This window comes from Pezoporus flaviventris, unplaced genomic scaffold (genome assembly GCF_033815535.1).
Source record: "Pezoporus flaviventris isolate CSIRO_AGI_PZ_B2104156 unplaced genomic scaffold, CSIRO_AGI_Pfla_v1 ptg000096l, whole genome shotgun sequence".
Taxonomy (NCBI): domain Eukaryota; kingdom Metazoa; phylum Chordata; class Aves; order Psittaciformes; family Psittacidae; genus Pezoporus; species Pezoporus flaviventris.
The window spans coordinates 2,318,188-2,337,259 of record NW_026892644.1 but is presented as its reverse complement, the minus strand read 5'-3'; the positions used below and the strand labels follow the sequence as shown (position 1 = coordinate 2,337,259).

The window sequence follows — 19,072 nt, the reverse complement described above, 5'->3', positions numbered from 1 at the left end:
AATTACACATCTTTTTTCGTCTCCTTGGGTGGTCAGCCTAGGAGGGAGACATTCCCACACACCCTAGTGACAAGTACAGCAGCTACTCAAACTCTGACTACAACAGACAGCACAGCTACCCCAGCTCCAAGCACAGCAGCTACACCAGCCCCAGTGACAAGTACACCAGCATCATTTGAGAGTTCTGAAGGTTTTGAATGGCCTTTGGGTACCCTCGAGACCTGCCTGCTGATTGTGATGGGGATCATCACCATGTTGGCACACATACCGTGTATGTTTTACCCACAACCATTTAATCTGATCTTGAAAGTTAAGTGGAGTCGGGTTTGGGTCTTGGCTAGGATTAGACGTTGATATAGGAGGACCACCAAGAGATTCTCCCTGAGGCTGGACAGCCATGAGTGGCAGGGTGTGTGGGACAGTATGGGCAAGTATCTAGTGCACTGGGCCCTCCAGTGCTTTGGAAGCATCGGAGATGGAAGGCAGCTGTATGGAGTCCCCGACGACAAGCTGCAGCAACTGCTGAAGGAGAGGGTGAATCGAGTCAGTTTGCCAAGGTGGAAGCCATCCAGCTGGCCCTGGACATTGCTGAACGAGAAAAGTGGCCAGTACTTTATCTCTATACTGACTCGTGGATGGTGGCAAATGCCCTATGGGGGTGGTTGCAGCAATGGAAGCAGAGTAACTGGAAACGCAGAGGTAAACCCATCTGGGCTGCTGCACTGTGGAAAGATATCGTTGCCTGGGTGCAGAACCTGGTGGTGAAGGTACGCCATGTAGATGCCCATGTACCCAAGAGTCGGGCCACTGAGGAACACCAGAACAACCAACAAGTGGATAAAGCGGCTAAGATTGAAGTGGCTCAGATGGACTTAGATTGGCAACATAAAGGTGAATTATTTTTGGCCCGGTGGGCCCATGACACTTCAGGCCATCAGGGCAGAGATGCAACATATAGATGGGCTCGTGATCGAGGGGTGGACTTAACAATTAACTCAATTGTATGCTGTTGCCTGTTATGTGGCACTTTTATAACCCACCAGCTAGATGTCTTCAGGTCACCAGCAACTGGCCCTGACTTCCCTCTGACCCTCATCCCAACAAAGAATGAACCTTGATGAAACCAGACAAGTTCTGTGTCTGGTTCAGCAGGCAACAATCCAACACTGCACACAGCCTCTCCTGCTCTGAAAGACTGTTACAAGAGGTGGATCATGGACTGGATGGATTCAGCAGCTTTCTAGGGATTGGTCCATGCACTAAGGAATGATTCTTTGTGTGTGTGGATGTATATATATATGAGTGATGGTATATTGAAAAATGTGAGATCTGAGCATGACGTGAATGGTATGGAATAAGGGGTGGATACTGTCCTGGGTTCAGCAGTAGCAGTCATTTTTCTCCTTAGTAGCTGGTGCAGTGCTGTGGTTTTGACTCTCAGCCTGAGAACAACGCTGATAACACTGGTGTTTTTAGTTGCTGCTCAGTAATGTTTAGTCTGACCAAGGACTTTCTGAGTCTCATGCTCTGCCAGGGAGGAGGGGAAGCCGGGAGGAAGCAGAGACAGGAAACCTGACCCAAACTACCAAAGAGATATTCCACACCACAGCACGTCATGCCCAGTACATGAACTGGGAGCAGTTACCTGGAAGGGACAGACTGCTGGTCGGGTCAGGCTGCGTATGGGTTGGCAGGTGGTGAGTGGTTGTATTCTCTTCCCTTATTTCCCCTTATCATTATTATTATTGGTGGTAGCAGCAGTGATTTGTGTTACACCTTACTTATTGGGGTGTTCTTATCTCAACCCATGGGAGCTGCATTCTTTTGATTCTCCTCCCCATCCCTCAGGGAGTGGGGGGGGGGAAGGGGGAGGAGTGAGTGAGCAGCTGCGTGGTTCTGGGCTGTCGACTGGGCTTGAATCACGACACATCTCCTTTAGCAACTTAAGCGATGCATGTTGACCATAGTTTTAAAATACTTGTTTTATTAAATGTTTAAAATAACATAAACATCATATTAACAATTTTATGGCTGAGGTTCTCATAATTTGTGACTTTACCATTTTTATCTGATTTGAGAGCTCAAAAGATTACATCTTAACATTAGAAACTCTGTAATTAAGACTTGTAAGTTGTCTCATAGCTAACAAGAGAATAGAAATAGCAGATAGAACCATATAAACTTTGGACAGTGGGAGAATATGTATTTTACTATGAACTGGGGTCTGCCAAGATTTTATAAGGACAAGAAACTTTTTATAAGTAGTTTCATGTTAATCTGAACAAACCACTCAATTCATAGTAGACTTTTAAGCAGTAAAGTGGGATAGTACATCTTTAATTATTCCCCAAATATGCTTTTTTAATTATCTTCTTATTTATTAAGTCTGTACCACCTTCATACCAATATTTAGCACCATGAAATGGGATATTCACCATTTAGCTTCTGGGGAATGTACAGTATGTTATTTACTCTGCGCTAGAATAAAGGGTCCAATTGTTATGAAAGTTCATCCTTGCTTTCTGTGGTAGAACGTCAGTGCTGGAAGAGCAACAGCATGCTTTTGACCATGAAGCTGTAACTTATTTACAAACAAAAGAATGCCCCCCCTCCCTCTTTTCCCAGTTGCTTATTCATGATGATGATTTGATTAATAGTACTACAGGTTGGGTTTCCTTTACACTGGAAACTAGGGTAGGTTTTAGTCACTTTGTCTTAAACTGAACTGGACCAGTGCATACCAAACAAGCACAGCCTGGCATTTCAGTATGAGCCCCACTACTTTTAGCATCTCTGTATGCTGTATGAGAATTTTGGTGCTGAAAGATTAACTATACACACAGGCACATATAATCATGTTTTCTTAGAAAATGGAAAATAACACATTTCTTGAGGGGGTGGGTAATGGACCAAGAACGTGTAATATACCAGGATGTCTGTTACCCGCCTCCTACCAAGAAAGAATTGTATTTTCTTAACAAAGTTATTTGGATAGAGGGTGGATAGGTGGGAAATTTGGGGTTTTTTTTGGTAACAGACATGCTGGAGAGAAACAGCTTTGGTTGTCAGTCAAAAGGCAGTTTAAATTCACATTAATTTAAGGGATTTGGTGGGGTTTTTTGTTACTGCAATTTAATTTAAAAAAAGGTACTTAATTGCAAGCTGATGCCAACTGCTCATTGATATTCAGTGTTTCATTGCTTTCGCACAGCAGTTCATAGCTATAGCCTACAGACTAGTATATATGCATAGTATTAGCAAAACATTAGTACATTGGGTTCAACAGTGGTCCGTGTTATTTCTGAAGCGACACTGCAGGCTCCTGACACCGTAAGGGGGTAGATACACTGCAAGTCCATAGGGAATAAACAAATAATCCCATTATACTGTCTTGTGGCAGATATTTTCTTTTGTGGCTGTGCAGAATGACTGCCAATATTGTTCTCCATGCTGCCTGCTGATAGCTGGGGGAAGGATGGAGGAGCCTTTTAGTTCATAGGTTCTATTACAAGAAACCAAACTGACAACAAAATGCTGATGGAGCTCTTCCCCCTATTCCTTGGGAGGCAGAGTCTTGTGAGTTTGGCAGCGCATACTTCTCTGAATCCTTGAGTCTCCCTTATCTCGTTGAGCTGGATGCTCTGTGCCTAGCAGTGCTTCTGCTGTCTATGAGCAGAGGCTGCAGGAATGCTCCTCCTCCTTCCCTCTCCTCCCCGTAACACATGCTACCTCTGTACGGGAAGGAACCCCAACCTTGAGTCCTGCTTCAACCTTACAGGTATTAAAAGCTCTAGCCTTCAGCCATGAATAATATCCATTCCTGCTTGTGTTAATTTGTGCACCACAGGACCTCTGATTTAACTTAATACAGTTGTAATTCCTTTCTTTTGTCAAAGCTTGTGAGTATACATGAAAGAGTAAGAGAGAATAAGGAAGAAAAGAAGTGGCTGTCACTCGGTGTTTTCTTTGAGATATTTTCCCCAAGGCTTGGGTTTCTTCAGAGCACATACAAATACACTGAGGAGCACACATAAAACATCAAAGATAAGTTACTGCTTGAGGTGAGAGCAAGTTCTTATGCCAGGTCTAGCTCTCCATGATGACAGTCATAACTGGCACCCAAAGGCCATTTCCATGCATCAGTCTCTGCACTGAGGTTTTTCTGAAATATTTTTGTGGTTTGATCACTGGGAAACATCTCAAGCCACAAGAAAATGGATTAAAGATTCAGCTTTCACTGCATGTTATGTCTGTGTTAAGAAAAGCTAACAGTTTGATTCCCCTCAGGCAAGGCCAGAGCTCTGGAGTCAGCTGCTGGGAATACTGTGTGGGCTATGAAAGGTCTCCAGAAGAGCATATACCATCTGCAACAGCTATATGTCTGTAACATTCCAAGCAGCTCCTGCTGTTCTTTCAGGGCTGAATAGCAGCTTTGCTGTGGCTGTTAACTTTAGAGCTTTAAAACGTGGTATCACCATTGTTCTGAATGAAACTGGAAGCATCTTTTTGCATGTGCAGAAAACAGGTCCAGATAAACTCAGGTGAGTAAAGATACATCTCTGACTTGTTCAGACAATACAACCTGTGCAAATAACTGTGAATGCCTACAGGCATATGTGAGGAATGTGTGGCATGACTAACACTGGAAAAGGGAAGGCAGGACACTTTACTCATAGTAGAACAGACTGATCTAGACCAGATGTTGTAGGTATAGCAGGTCTGCAGTATTTGACTTTTTTTTCGTGAGACTCAAGCTTTTGTCTGTCATGTGCATACAGTAAGACTTACAATTCCTTTAGTTGTTGCTTCTCTTTGTCCATATGGCAGGCACTTAAAAAGACTTTCAGGATATGAGTTAAGATTATTTCCTAGTTTTTTTAATGGATGCTTGTTTCAGAATAATCTGCAGTTTTGTTTTGGTTTTTAGGCTTTCATACGAGAAGACTGGAAGCTGGCTGATGACCTGATTATGTACTTGAGGGAATGCAGTCTTTCTAGAGGAAACCCTACAGCAACCTGCCTCACCCCACCAAGGTAGCCACACTTCCTGCACAGCCAATTTAGCAAAGTATAACACAAATAACCTTCACCATGTACACTGCTGTGAAAGCACTGTACGTGAAATATCTGGTCCCCAGCACCCAAACCCATAGCTGCTAGTTTCCCAGGCAGTGACACCTTGCTAATGTGCAATGCACAGCACATACTGCCAGCTTTCTGAAGTTGTAAAAAACATAGCCAACAACCAGCACCGTTTCTTTTTCAACATATATTTTCAAGGCAAAAGCTTAGAAAATGTGCATCTTTCTAAACTGGGTGCTTGACCTAATTAAGCATAGATCAGAAGTAATGTGTGACATACAGAGGGGCCTTTGCTGGGCCTTGCCACTCTGGACAGCATGTTTCTGGTCAGATTCTGCTGCAGGCATCCTTTGGCAATTGCTTGAAACTAGACATCTGGGGCATACGGGGGAAGATGAATTCCTTGCACCTCAAGAAAGACTTCTGAACTAGCTTGGAGGCCTAGGATATAAATATACTGTCATCATAACTTGTTCTTGCCTTCACTGCCAAAAACAAGTATAATTTTTTGAAGAATGCCAGCCTTGTAAATACTCTGCTGTTCTCAGCTCTCAAAAGAGCAACTGTGTCATTTTTTTGTGATGTAGTATTACTTTTTTCCAACAGCTAGCATGACACAAGACTAGAGAAACTGGATGCTGCATCATTTCAAAACCTAGCTGCTTAAAAGTCTGATAACCTTAAAGTGCTTATTCAGTGTTATCTGAATAAAAAATATTCCAGTATTAGATTTCACTTTGAAAAGCTGATAGCGTGATAAATTTGTTGCTGTTGCACTAAGGCTATTGTTGCACCAGCTACTTTGAAGAAGGCTCTCTCTCTCTCTCCTCCCCCCAGGAATTCATACTTCACTAGGTGAAACAAGTATCTCCAACAGCTGTAAGCATTAGGAAGTCCTTGGCTTCTTCTCTAAACTGCAACGTAGGACAAAATGCATTACTTTCACAGCGCATGCCTGCTTTTACAGAGAAGTCATAGAATCATGGAATTGGTTAGATTGGAAAAGACCTTTAAGATCATTGAGTCCAACTGTTAACCTCAATGGAATCAGATTTCAGACTTCTTAATTCTTACTGACAGAGGCAGCAGCAGAACTGGCCTGACAGGATTTACTCCATACATGTCTTTCTTTACCCTTTTTTGCCAGGGGAAGTGATCAACTGTAAAGTGATTTAGCTGTAATGAAAGCAGGAAGAACAGTATCAGGCTGGTTTTTAAGCCACAGGGAGAAAGGTTTTCTGCAGATAAATCCAAGGGGGAAACAGACCTATTCCTCAAAAGCAATAAAGAGTTTCTGAATTCTTCTTCAATATTTTAAGAAGGCTTGTCTTCATTCTTGGAGTAAATAACAGCAATTTTTCAAGCCCCAAAACTGTCCCAAGCAAATGTGGTAAATGCAAGAGCAAGAGATTTTTTACAGACTGCAACCTTAACCGCAGAGAGAAAAAATACCTCTCCATAAGAAAGCAGCTTGTGGGTGAGTAGCATTAACACAGGTACATGGATTTTATGTACGTCTTCAGTTATGGCTTGAAATCAGTCCTCAGTAACAGTATAAGACAAGATCTGAAAACTGTTCAGTGTGGTCACTGACTTAGTGAACTGATCTTTTTCCCTCTAAGTTTAAAAAAACTGAAAAGGTAAAATCATGATTTTCAATAAGGTACCATTTCACTGAATGAGAATGAAGGAATAGCCTCTTTAGGAAGACCTCTTACAGGTTAAATTTCCTTGGCTGGGTCTTCCCTGATGGTATCCTTTTCTTTCTAAGTCTGTACGCTTTAAAATTACCTCTTCTGAGGAAGAAATGGAATTAAGATAACCTAAGTAGTACATGGGAAGACACTGACTTTGGTTAATCCTTACTTCTGCTCATCAGACTCTAGATGAATGGTCCCAGCTTGACCTGTTCCTAAAGCTTCAGTTATGGCTTTAAAAATTGGCCTGGTCCTATGGAAGAAAGACCACCATGTATTAAAGCGTTAGTTAAAATTAAGAAGGTGAGTAATAAATGCACAATAAATGCAGGCTGCTGTTGGAGGGATTGATTTTTCTGCTGCTTTCAGACCCCGATGCCCATAGTTGCTGATTAGAGGAGATGGAGGGTCCTTCTGAAAGAGGCTGGTTGCGGATGGATGGCTTCAGTGCCTGAGGGTGCTGGATGCCCTGAAGTAGGAAAGGAACTTGTAGCAGAGGCTCACCACAAAGTACCAGATGTTTCGAGCCATCTGTGACCTTGCAATGAAGATGCGCCAGATGATCACAAGAAGGGTGGTGTTGAATGCATATCGGATGTTCCTCAGCCTGAGAAAGAGAAAGAGGCATCTTATGGAGGAAGACAAAAACAACAAAGAGCTTACCATATTGCTTCATTTGCTACAGGTAATTCTGTAAGAAATCCTGTTTACAAGTGGCCCTTGGGCTTTTTGCCATTCCTATTTTAGTGAAGACGCCATGCCTAAGATGTCCCTGCCAAGGACACTGTTGAAGTTAGAGTATAGTGAATAGTTATTGGTATGGGTGGAATATCTGTATTGCAAGTCTCTCGTGTTCTGTGTACAGTCAGTATGACTGTTTTTCTGGTTTGAAATGAGCATTTTTATTTTATGATAGTCTAGGTCCAATACTTTCTGTTTTGATTTGGTATATTGGTCTTTATTCATTTGCGGGATTGGTAGCAGGCTAGAGGGCCTTTGCAGGAGATGATGAATAAGGTTCTTCCACTTGGGCAGAACCTTATTTTTAATGCTGGGAAATTACTCAATAGTCAGAAACAGTCTTCAATTTTGCAGTAACTGCAGAACAAGGGTTTGCGGGGGGTGGTTTACACCATATATTTAAATGGTATTACTGGATCGTTAAGATGTTAATCATAGACTTAACTAGGTTGGAAAAGACCTTTAAGATATCCCAGCTCTACCAAGTCCACCATGTTGTCCTCTTTCTGTCATGAAAGTTTCTGCAGTTTTTCAGTTCTCACTTTCTCAGTGTCTGACCAAGGGAAGAAAGCTTCATACCTAATGTCCCCAAGACTGGTTTAATTTTTGTAAGAGTCTTTTGGTAAATTTTCTCACTGCACTATACCACACTGCTTGTTTGGACAAGGTACTGGCCTATTACAGAGGTTCTTTTAAATCCTTAAAAAATTACCCGTGAATGAAGAATGTGTTTAGGGTTCCTTGCTACACCAACAGACTGTTTTATGCTTCTAGCATTTACAGTGCAGTAGAATGGTTTTCCTGAAGGAAACAACCATGCTCTTAGATAAGAGAGCTGCTCCTTGTGCCGTTGCCTGTACTTCTCAGTAAAAGGGTTGGACAAGACAGGAAGAGCATAATCTTTAACTGAATAGGAGGACAATCTCAAATTGCTCATTCAGGCTTTCTTAAACTATCACCAGGCATTGAATGCATAAGTGTTAGCTCTTCACTGATTTTGAGAAGTTTTGCCCATTCCCCCCCAAGGAATTAGAAATTTCAGTTTTACAATGAAATTTAAAATCATACAAATGCTTAAAGTTTTTATGCAACATCTTTAAATTGCTAAAACCTTCAAGGAGCTTAAGAAAACCTAAGTCTCACCCGTATTTTTTTGTTATAATTCTAAATGACCAAGAGCATCTGAATTCATGTATTCCTTTTATGCACTGTAACTTTGTTACTTGGTCATCCTCTGGGAAGGCATAGTATCTAGCCCCTGATCATTAGTGTCATCCTCTTTTTCTTACAGGATGGAAAAACGAAATCCTGACAACCCTCTCCTGTAAGAAATAAGCTATGCTGTGTTATTCAACAATAATTATTGCAATGTAACCAGAATAATTTTCCTCAAAAGCCGCTGAAGGTAGCCAGGAGCTCTTGTCCTTGTCACTGGGTATGACTTACTTTCGTAAGTGCTGCTTTGCTGCTGGAATGCCCGCCATGTCCTCATTTAGCAAGTACTTCTTAGCGCCTAGGCAGTAGCTTTCAATGTATTCTGACCAGTGCAGCTGACGAACATCAAAGTTGTATAACTGGGATTTAAAAACATAGAGCAGAAGTTAAATGGCAGACTTCAAAACAAGTTCACTGTAAGCACTTCACTGACCCCTGTTCCTGACAGGGCCCTCTCTCTGAACGACGCTCTTAAAGCCACCAAGTTTCCAAGAAGACATGGGTACCAACACACTGTATTTTACAGCTGTCCATTAATGTCATACCCAGATAGGAATCTGGGCAAAGTAAGCAGAAATTCAGTGCTAGCTGCTAGAAAATAAAGATAAGTTTGTCCATCAGGTGGCAATTTTTGCATAAGTACATGTATCTGTACACACACACACAAAACTGTGGAAGAAAAATGGCATTCCACTCAGGTAAATGGATTTGTATGAAAACCTCCATGCAGTTTTTAATGTGTTACTAGAATTATGTGTAAATAACTAAATGGGACATTGCAACAAGAAGTGGCTCCGCATCAGCAGGACTCTCTGCTGTGCTGAACTCTCAAGAGCTAGATCAATAGAAGTCCAAGAAATGGTTTACTCTGGTGTTTGGCACGAAGATATCTCATTGCAGAGCTGATTACCCAGTTCATTTCAGATGCTTATGCTGGAAAAAATGTTAGCAAGCTCTCAGGCACTTGTCTGTCCATTAAAGCAAAGAAAGCATTTGTAAAGAGGAAGAGTTTTTGTTGCAAATTTTTTACTATTATTCTTATCATCATTATCATTATTATTATTTAATGAATGAGTGAAGTGAATGGCATTTCTTATCTACAGGGTCTTAAAAGGGAAGATACTCAGAAAAATCCCATTCCAATCTAGGCTTAGGTGCAAGAGCTTTGGTATCAGACCAGCAATAGCTTGAACAGATGGGTACTAGCAACTATGTAGATCTTGATGCCTTTGTCAAGTATGTGTAGACATGTGACCTGCCCATAAACTCCCTAGCTTCAGTACTGCTCACAATGCAGCAGTGGCAACACTGGATGCGGTGCATCTCACAAAGTTCTCAGCTTGGTAAGCCTGAAACTCTTTTGAGCTTGCACCAAGTCCTTGATGCTGTATTTTTTTATTTACCTGCCTCAAAACTAGCTCCTATCATAGCACTGAGTTTCCCTCTACATCTGCTGTAGTGACAGCAGCGCCACTGCCTTTAGAAGTTAGAATTTGCTGCATGTGCTTCCGCTGCAGACTAGGGAAGAAAACTCTTGATTCTACTACTGGGAGTCTGCAGAAGAATTTCATTATGTGAGACCAGTTTGATGTGAATGCCTATGTATCTCTTTGCAAGGACCAAAGGTGCATTCACGCTTATTACAACGCTACTCTATTCCTTCAGGCTTTCCATTAGAATCCCATTCCTAAGGAGTCAATAGTTTCAAACCTTTGACTACAACAGAGCTTGGCATCCTGCAAATTAATGGCTCTCTGGGGACTTGAATAAAACAGGAACTTTTTTCATATTGTTCAGGGTAAGATACTATGTGTTAATTAAATTTCCCTGTGCAGTGCCCATTAAAACAAATGTGGTTGAAAATGTCAAAATCTTTCAAGTCATTTCCATCTAGATCACCCATCACAACTGGAAAGACTTCAGTGATTGACCTGTCTTGGAAGGAAGAGCAGTACACCTCAGGAGAAGACACTCTCCTGTAATAAATGGAAGGTTCCTGTTAAGTTTTTTTAATGAAACAAGGAGGAAATAAATTATTTCGGGTTAAAGTCAATTCCAGTTATCTGGATGTCATTTGAAAGCTCCACAATACACCAAAAAGAACTGCTGCAGATTAAAAGAACTGGAGATTAGCGATCCATATTTATTACCTTTTTGTCCTCTGTGTTGAGGTGACTCATTAACATATTCATATTCTCTGAAGACCAATCCCAGGACTGGGTGGAAAAATACTGCAGGAGTGTCATAGACTTGTGCAGTCGATTGATAATCTTCATCATTCTGAAACAAGAGGCATGTCGGAGGTGGACAGGAAGTCTGACATTATGCAAATGCTGTCGGTTTGCTCTGTAGGTGTTTTCACCAGTCCAGATTAATAGACATTTCAATTTCTGATGAGCACTGCACTGGTGCTGAGAACTTGCTCAGCAACACTACCTGCTCCAGCTGACGTCTTGAGCCTACAGTCATCCAGCTTTTATTCTTGGCTCAAACATGGGTGCAAAAATGCATTTCCCAGGGCAAGCCTAATGCCTAACTTACTGAAGTAAACAAGGGTTGGAGGCCACGTCTGCAGCATGTACCATCTGTGAGATGATGAGCCCATCTGAACTATTATGAAGTCTGCACAGCAGACAGCAAAACCACAAAGGTATACTGCTTGCCTCCTGAGGTGACTACTTCTTTTTCTACCATGGGCCCATCCTTCTAGGCTGTCAAGGTCACTCTGAACAGCATCCCTTCCATCTAGAGTATCAACCACACTACCCAGTTTGGTGTCATGCTTTTCATGTCTTTGGGCTTCTTTGATATCTCTCTCTCAAAAAATAACTTTTTATTAAAGGGCATTCCCCTCCCTGTATAATATTGTGGCAGTCTGGAGTATTTTTTGTGACCTTGAAAATCATGCAAGTCCATCAGATTTTATTTTGGGGGGAGTGGGTAGGGTGGGGTCTGAATGTCTTCCTGGAGTGTGAGCGTCCTGGTAAAGATGAAAGCTGCTTTGGGCGCAGAGCTGCTTAACAGGAACTTTGTAAATGTAGCTTCAGGTCTCATGTGTCTTGGCCTTTTTTCTGTTTCTCATTTTTCATATAAAAGGGGGTGACAGTAATGCTGTCGCACCTTGCAGGATTATTTTACAGTTGTCCCAATGGTCATGAGTATAAAAGGCCTTTGGCACTTGTGTAATGTACAGTGCTCAGTCAATTTTGAGAGACCACCACATTCTCTCAGACTGGATACGGGCAAGAGAAAGCATTAAAAGGCTGATTTCTGTGGCAAACAGAGCGGCTTTCATGAGAGGTTTCGAGCTGCCCGGAGGGTTACACAATTGCTGTTGACAAATAAAAGGCAGCAGTCTGGTAAGAATGGTGCCAGGCTGGGCTCTCACCATGCAGATGTGACTGCCACAATTATAAGCACTAAGCACAGAAGACGACATAATGAGTACATCAGTTCAGAGGAGAACTGCTCAGTTTACCCAAAGTGAATTGAAAGATCCCTAAAACCTCCTAGGCACTCCTACTCAGCATTAAAGTGCTTTTCATTTTAGAAGCAAGCACACCATCAGATGAAGGGAACCTTCATTCTGAATAATTATGTGCACATTGATTGAATGCAGTTTATCTAAACTACTTTAAAATTACCACAGATTAATTTTCCTCATTATGCCTGTGTAGGCAAGTACGATGAGACAAAGCTTTGCGAATTATTTTAATACCTTTTAGGAACCTGGGAAAGAGAGTATATGACTAGACTGCAGAGATCTGAGGTTGCCCCTCAAACTGGCTCCCCAAAAGCCATGAGGGTATTTAAAGAGCTTAGGGGTAATGGAATCTGTCAGAAAGAAATTATAAGAGAATCAACTGTGTGTCCCTACTTATGTTTTGAAAATAGGTATCCACATGGCCTCCTCTCAATGCGGACAGAATAAGCTGTGACTGTAGATCTATCCAAAGCAACATTTCTGAGTGGCTAAAAGTAAGGGTAAAAAGAGAAGTGAAGCACCTGAAGAGGTGTGTATGAAAACCATGTTTCATGTTAACTGACTGAACTCAAATGTGACGACATTCAAAATACTGACTAATTTGGATGAAGAAGTGGTCTACTGAAAAACATCAACAAGCTTTTCTGTAGCCTCAGAGAGGCTATGGGAAAGATTTCTTATACAAAATCTCATTCTCCACCATGAAGGAAGTGGGAGTTATTAGTTGTCACTTCACAGCCTTATTAGTTACACTTTGAAAGGCATCCTGTCTTCTAGAAAGCTGTTGACAGCAATGATTTCTTTATTTGCTCCCATACTGAGCCTTGCATGAGCAGGCTCTCAGGTACAACAGACTGCCCCAGGAGACTACTAATGATATAAAACACATTATTTCCCATGTCGTGGATGGATGCGCAGCAATAACAGTAAGCCATTCAGGGAAGTTTTGCTACACATCTAGCAATTTGTGAAATGATCTAACGCTTAAAGTAAACTTCTCAGGAGAGCCTTCTGAAGCTGAAGGAGATAACTCCTGTACCTACCCTTTGGTATCAGCATGTGATAACCACAGATCTGAAGACGATCAGGGACTCCAGGCTGAGGCAGTTCATTCTCAGAAATTGGAGATCTGCTCTCCATAACAGTGGCAGGCATGCAGGAGGCTGAAGGCGTGTGGTTTCTTACCTGGGCTTTCTCCCTGTGAGCCTCATGTACAGGTCATAGAGTATGGCTGGAGCCTTGTGACTGACAGTTATCCAGTACTGGTTTATCAAGTAGTTGGACGTCAAGTGAGCATTGGGTGTTCGGAAGGCCTGCTCCAGCGGGTTCCTTTTGAATGTGGACATAACATACTGCTCTGTAAAAGAACAGGCATTTAACTTAAAATCAGGGACTTAGTTGAGCACAACCATACCAACATGCTGGAGTAAAGCCCAAGTTACAGAGCTTAACATCTTTACTCTACAGTTCCACAAACTTTGTAACCACGGACTGGAGAAGGTCATCTCATGGCCTCTTCTGGCATTAAAATTGATGACTCCATCTCTATTGCCTATTTGAAACACAATCTGACTCTAGACTTAGCATCAGCAAACAAAAAATTCCTTATCAAAACACCAAAATGTAATGGAAGAAAAGCATGCAGTTGTAGCCTCAAATGCTTCAAAACAAGGAACTGCAGTTCTGCTTTCACCTGCAGCAGAGCAAATTGGTAAGTGTTAACATATCATCACATCACTGAAGGCAAAAGTTGATCTGCTAGCATAAAACAAAAATGACATTTCTAATTTTTAATCTGATTTTCTAAATGGCTGATGTCAAGATTAGTCTGAGTCAGAGACCATGGTTTAGTGGTGGACTTGCAAACATAAAGTGCTGCTTCTAAGACTTCACTGTATCCTTTCAAACCACATCTGACCCACAACACCAAATACCTCAGCCTGTTTTCAGATGGGCCCTGAATGCACTAAAGCAGTAAACTGTCTTGGATTTTTAACTTAAAAACTAATAATAGAGTAGTAATCTTTCATTCCTTTTTTATGCTAAGGCACAAATATGTTGGGTCTGATTCTGAGCTCTTGCAATACCAGAGAAGTGGCATCTAGATGTGCCTATCTGGGGCATTTACATATTGCAGAGGCTTAATAGAACTGCAGTATTTCAATATCAGACTATCATCCTAGGGACTGATAAACAGATGGTGCTCCTATTCCTGAGCACCAGTGAGCTCAACAAAGAAGAATATGTGGGCTTTTTCTACTTAAAAAAAAAAAAGAATTTGAGAGTTACAACACCAATCTGTGCTCATATTCTAGTTTACTCTCTAAGCTTATGTTACAAATAGAAAATCAGATGAAAATTTGCAAGTCACAAGAAACATCCAGATCATCCTCAGATAAGCAGATTCCAATCATAATATTCAGACAGTAGTCTCATGTATCCGTGGTCGGCTCATTACTGCACTTCAAGTAGTGACTTGCTTTTTTCAAGTAACAGCAACTAGAGGAGACTTTTTAGCTGACTTTAGACAAACTTTTAAAATAATACAATTTAGTTTTAGTGCAAATTCATTGTTATTTTTTGCGTCCTTATGCTGCAAATTTAATGGCTTCTCCTGAAACTCATCTTGCAACTGAACAGCAGTACTGACTGCCATTCCTCCTGATTCATGTAGCCACACTGCAATGGTGTGGTTATATTGTGGTCATCTTGTGGGCTGAGGTATGGAAATCTTATCCTTTGCAGCATGTTCTCTCAAAATGGCAAGGATTAGCTACAAACTCCTGTTTAAACTTTCCCAGGTAGTGTGCCTGGCAGCGAGCGTTTGCTGGAGCAGTTTTGGATATTTTGGAAAGGTGTTTATTCCTGGCAATAAGCAGTTTGGGATGGGCTGCTAGGAAGGAAGCCATTGTCTTGGCCCAGCTCTAGGCAGAGTTTGTGTCTGTCAAAGCAGAGTGTGAGAGTTTCTTTCCTCTGGGTTAGCAGCATTGCTATTTACTACAATTATACTTTGTCAAAGTCATAGCTGGCTTAAATGTAGAGATCTGCTCCCAGTTTGGAGAGGGCTGTGTATCTCTGGCTATTCAAGTAGTTCATGGATCAGAAAAGCAATCCCATGCGCTCTGCTACTCATTCCCTTAAGGAATTTTCTCCAAGAGGCACTTTAAATCCCAGTTTATTTATAAACTCTCATCTGCTTATCAATATTTAAGTTAATTTAGTTTCATTTGATCACTTCATTCCATAATAGAACCCTACTAGTTTAACAGGAAACCACTGATATTTTGGAACTGTGATTCTTTTTTTTAATGTTGTCTGCAGCATATAGTTATAGCTCTGTTTATTCAAATCCTGCTGTTAATATACTGAAGATCTACTTTTCAGTTGTAAACTGGTTGAGAAGGTTTTCTTTTGCAACCATGTTAAAGACATTACTGACTCCCTTTTCTCTTTGCATTACTGGCATCCTTCACCAGGACTGCAAGAAAGAACTAACCAGTAAGTAGAAAATGCAGCTCTTGTCATTTCAGATCATCAGCCCTTACACCAAGTTCACATAAATCAACAACATCCTTATCATCTTGGCTACTTGAAGCTTGTAGCAGAAAATGCAGGTGTAGTAAAGGAGCTGCAGTATTATGCAGTGATACTACTTGGTGAGAGAAGCACCTATGTCAAGAGCAGATGATGTATCTGCTGAAAACTCAAGAAAAATTCTGCAAGTTAGGAATGAAAGTGGTTTTGTTCTAAAATACACATAAGAAGGCAGTGAGACCAACTTGAAAGACTTACTGAAGGAAGCTGGTAAAACACCAGCATTGTGTAACTTGGAACAGCTAATGCCACAGGTGTTTTCTCTATGAACCTCCCTTACCCTGGCTTACACTGTCTTAGCACAATTGCTCTGTTTCATTTCTGGATAGTGTTCAACTTCACAAGCTGCAATAGTCTGTATCAGAAGGAGACAGAAAGAATCAAACAGACAGACAGATTGGTCAGGGAGGCAGAAAATCCTGAACTAGAATCATACCATCTCTAGGAGCTAATTCTACAGTTCCAACAAAGGCAGATTTAGCAGGGGAAAATCAGACACCACTCTTGCCTAGGTAGACTGTTAAGGATAAATTAGAATTATGTTTTCCCATGCTGAACAGCATTTTAAAGCCTGCCTTATGATTTAGAGGAGGAATTGCAAAATGTACTTCATAAAGTCATACCAGCAAGACTTCCACTGCAGCCAAGCAGAATACGCTTCTTCAGATTAACACTCAGTTGTTTGACCACATATTTGTAATAGCAGGGAAAGTAACAAGAAGCCAGAAAAGCCAGAAAAAATCCCAAGGCACAGCATTATTTGGAAAAGACGTAAGTCAGTTAAAGGTTCCTTTTAACACTAGAGGTTTGTCTGTATCTGGAGATCTGTAGAATAAATTGTTTTACAATGGATGTTTAAGCATGAACTCTTAAGTATACATTTATTTTTCAAATAATTATCTTCTAGATCTCTTTCTCCTCCCTCCCTTCCTCCAAGCTCATCATCTTTGTACTCAAAATGTTCTCATCTCAGCACTTCTCTTTGTTACCCAGGGCATCCTTAGCCCAATCCAGCCTCAGTGTCTCTGATCTTCCTCTTATTTCCTCCTCTCCCCCTCAAAAAAGAAATCTACTCTGTTGTGTTTGCCTGTCGTTCCTACAGCTGGTCCTGTTGTAGGTCTTCCTGACCACATAGCCCAGGTTGCCCCCTCCACAAAACCCATGTTTGAGTTGCACTAAAATGCTCAGTCCCACACCAGATGACTCCATTCCCCACCCTTGTTTCTCAGCAGCTTCCAGTCTCACTCTCACAACCCTCCACCTCAGCGATCGCTTACAGACCCTGTGCCAGTCTGGCCTTCCCAGACTCCCCTTCCCTCTGCTGATCTTGTGTCTCCTGTATATTTGGATCAGCCAGTTTCCTTCATGCTGGGGAAAAAGCAATTTCGAAGCTGAAAAAACACTCGAGTAGAGACCTGGCCTCAATTATTTCAACCCGAAAGGCTGGCAGAACTAAACACAGAAAGAGACAGGCTTTCAAAAACAGTAGGTGGCAACTCAAGTAACAGATGCTGTCCCATTGGGAAGGAGGGAACTAGTGAAATTTTGTCCTTCTGTGTAAAGGATGGACTACTTAGTGGTAGATCTTATTTAAGAGATCATGAACCATAAGTCCTGTTGGAGTGCAAGCCATGGGACTGGCTGCCTAGAAGCCAAAAAATAGCTGAGTAGAAAGAGAAAGTAATATGAATGGGTTGTGAAAATCTGTCATATATATAAAGATTTTAGGATTACGAGCATTTACAAAAAGACATAGAAAACAATTGAGAATTTAAACAGGATGGCTGCAGGTGTAACATTCCAATGCAATAAACCTTCCCCAAACTCATTTCTTAAACCATGCAACATCTTTGAGGACCGAATTTTGCTCTTTGATACTCCATACTAATTCTCTTCAGCCTGCTGCTCTCAGGAAACTGTGGATACATGTGGTACAAGGAGTTCCACAGTGCCAGTAAAGGAGAAAATTCCGTCTTCAGTCCCATCACACAGCTGAACTGATTATGCAAACTTCTGCTGCACCCAGATGATTTCATTGCTAAATCCAGTTATAAGCAAAGTAAAATAATAACACTGATTATAATGCATTAATACATTGCTGTTTTCATCAGTAAAATGATGAAACCCACTGAAAATGGGTTAAGAAAGCCAAACCTCAGATAGTATTGCAAAGGTGGCTGTTGTGTGAAGTCACAACCTGTGAAGAGCTTTGCATTTAATCCTGGGAAGAAGTCACAGAAGATCTGTGACTAATCACAGTGCTGTATCTCTCATTGAAAAGACTGCCAGGAACTTGGTCGATGTACTCACCACTCAGCCAATTGCTGAAACCTCATCCCTGCTAGATCACTTGATCAAGTATCACAATTAGGACATTAGTGGGACTTTCACAGAAGCCTTGTTCTGAAATGCAATTATACAGGCTGAGAAAATTTGGGCTGCTCAGCCTGGAGAAGAGAAGCTGCATGGAGACCTCATGGCAGCCTTTCAGTATCTGAAGGGGGCCTACAAGGATGCTGGAGAAGGACTCTTCATCACTAGGACAAAAGGTAATGGGGGAAGTTCAGGTTAGATACAAGAAAGAAGTTCTTTTCTGTGAGGGTGGTGAGGTACTGGAACAGATTGCCCAAAGAAGTGGTAAATGCTCCATCCCTGGCAGCATTCAGTGCCAGGCTGGACAGAGCCTTGGGTGACACTGTCTACCATGAGGCGTCCCTGCCCATGGCAAGGGGGTTGGAACTAGATGGTCTTAAGGTCCTTTCCAACCCAAACCAGTCTATTAGTGTATGTTCTGATTCTTTGCTGACTTACTGTTTGCCACTTAAAAAGTGCAAAGACAAATGAAAAGCAAAAGCTGAGAAGTGAAACACATAGCAGTGACCTGCCAGCTTCCTGTATTTAAAGCCCAATGATATGAATGAATGTATAACAGAAAGCATCTCAGGCCTTGAGTCTGTACAACTCACTGACTATATGTAGTATTTTACAGCTGAGCAAATTCTGCTGCTTGGCTTCAGGAAGAGTTTTCCACTGTAAGGGTGTCAGGATTTGTCTTGCTTTTCCTTTACCCCTGCCTTGAAAGCATATCCACCTGAAGAAAAGTCAGCCATGAAAAGAATATGAATCCTTCTACTGAAAGATTCATGATCAAAACTCAAACTGTTCTTGAAGCACACCAGGTATTTCAAGATTTGCCTTCTCAAGTCTACACCAATTATTTCTGTTTAGAATTTTCTGCATAGAAAGAGGAAGAATGGCT

At 41.5% G+C, this 19,072-nt stretch overlaps 1 protein-coding gene across 1 annotated transcript in view; it reads right to left on the bottom strand.

Moving 5' to 3' along the window:
- Positions 1–1,964: 1,964 nt before the first annotated feature.
- The window catches only part of FAR2 (fatty acyl-CoA reductase 2), a 78,965-nt gene continuing 61,857 nt past the window's right edge, over positions 1,965–19,072 (bottom strand). The window contains exons 8-11 of the mRNA XM_061476442.1: positions 13,405–13,576; positions 10,886–11,015; positions 8,967–9,094; positions 1,965–7,386 (exon numbers count right to left, since the gene is read on the bottom strand). Coding sequence (XP_061332426.1) covers positions 7,224–7,386; positions 8,967–9,094; positions 10,886–11,015; positions 13,405–13,576 — 593 coding nt within the window. The 3' untranslated portion in view covers positions 1,965–7,223. The remainder of the gene's footprint in view (positions 7,387–8,966; positions 9,095–10,885; positions 11,016–13,404; positions 13,577–19,072) is intronic.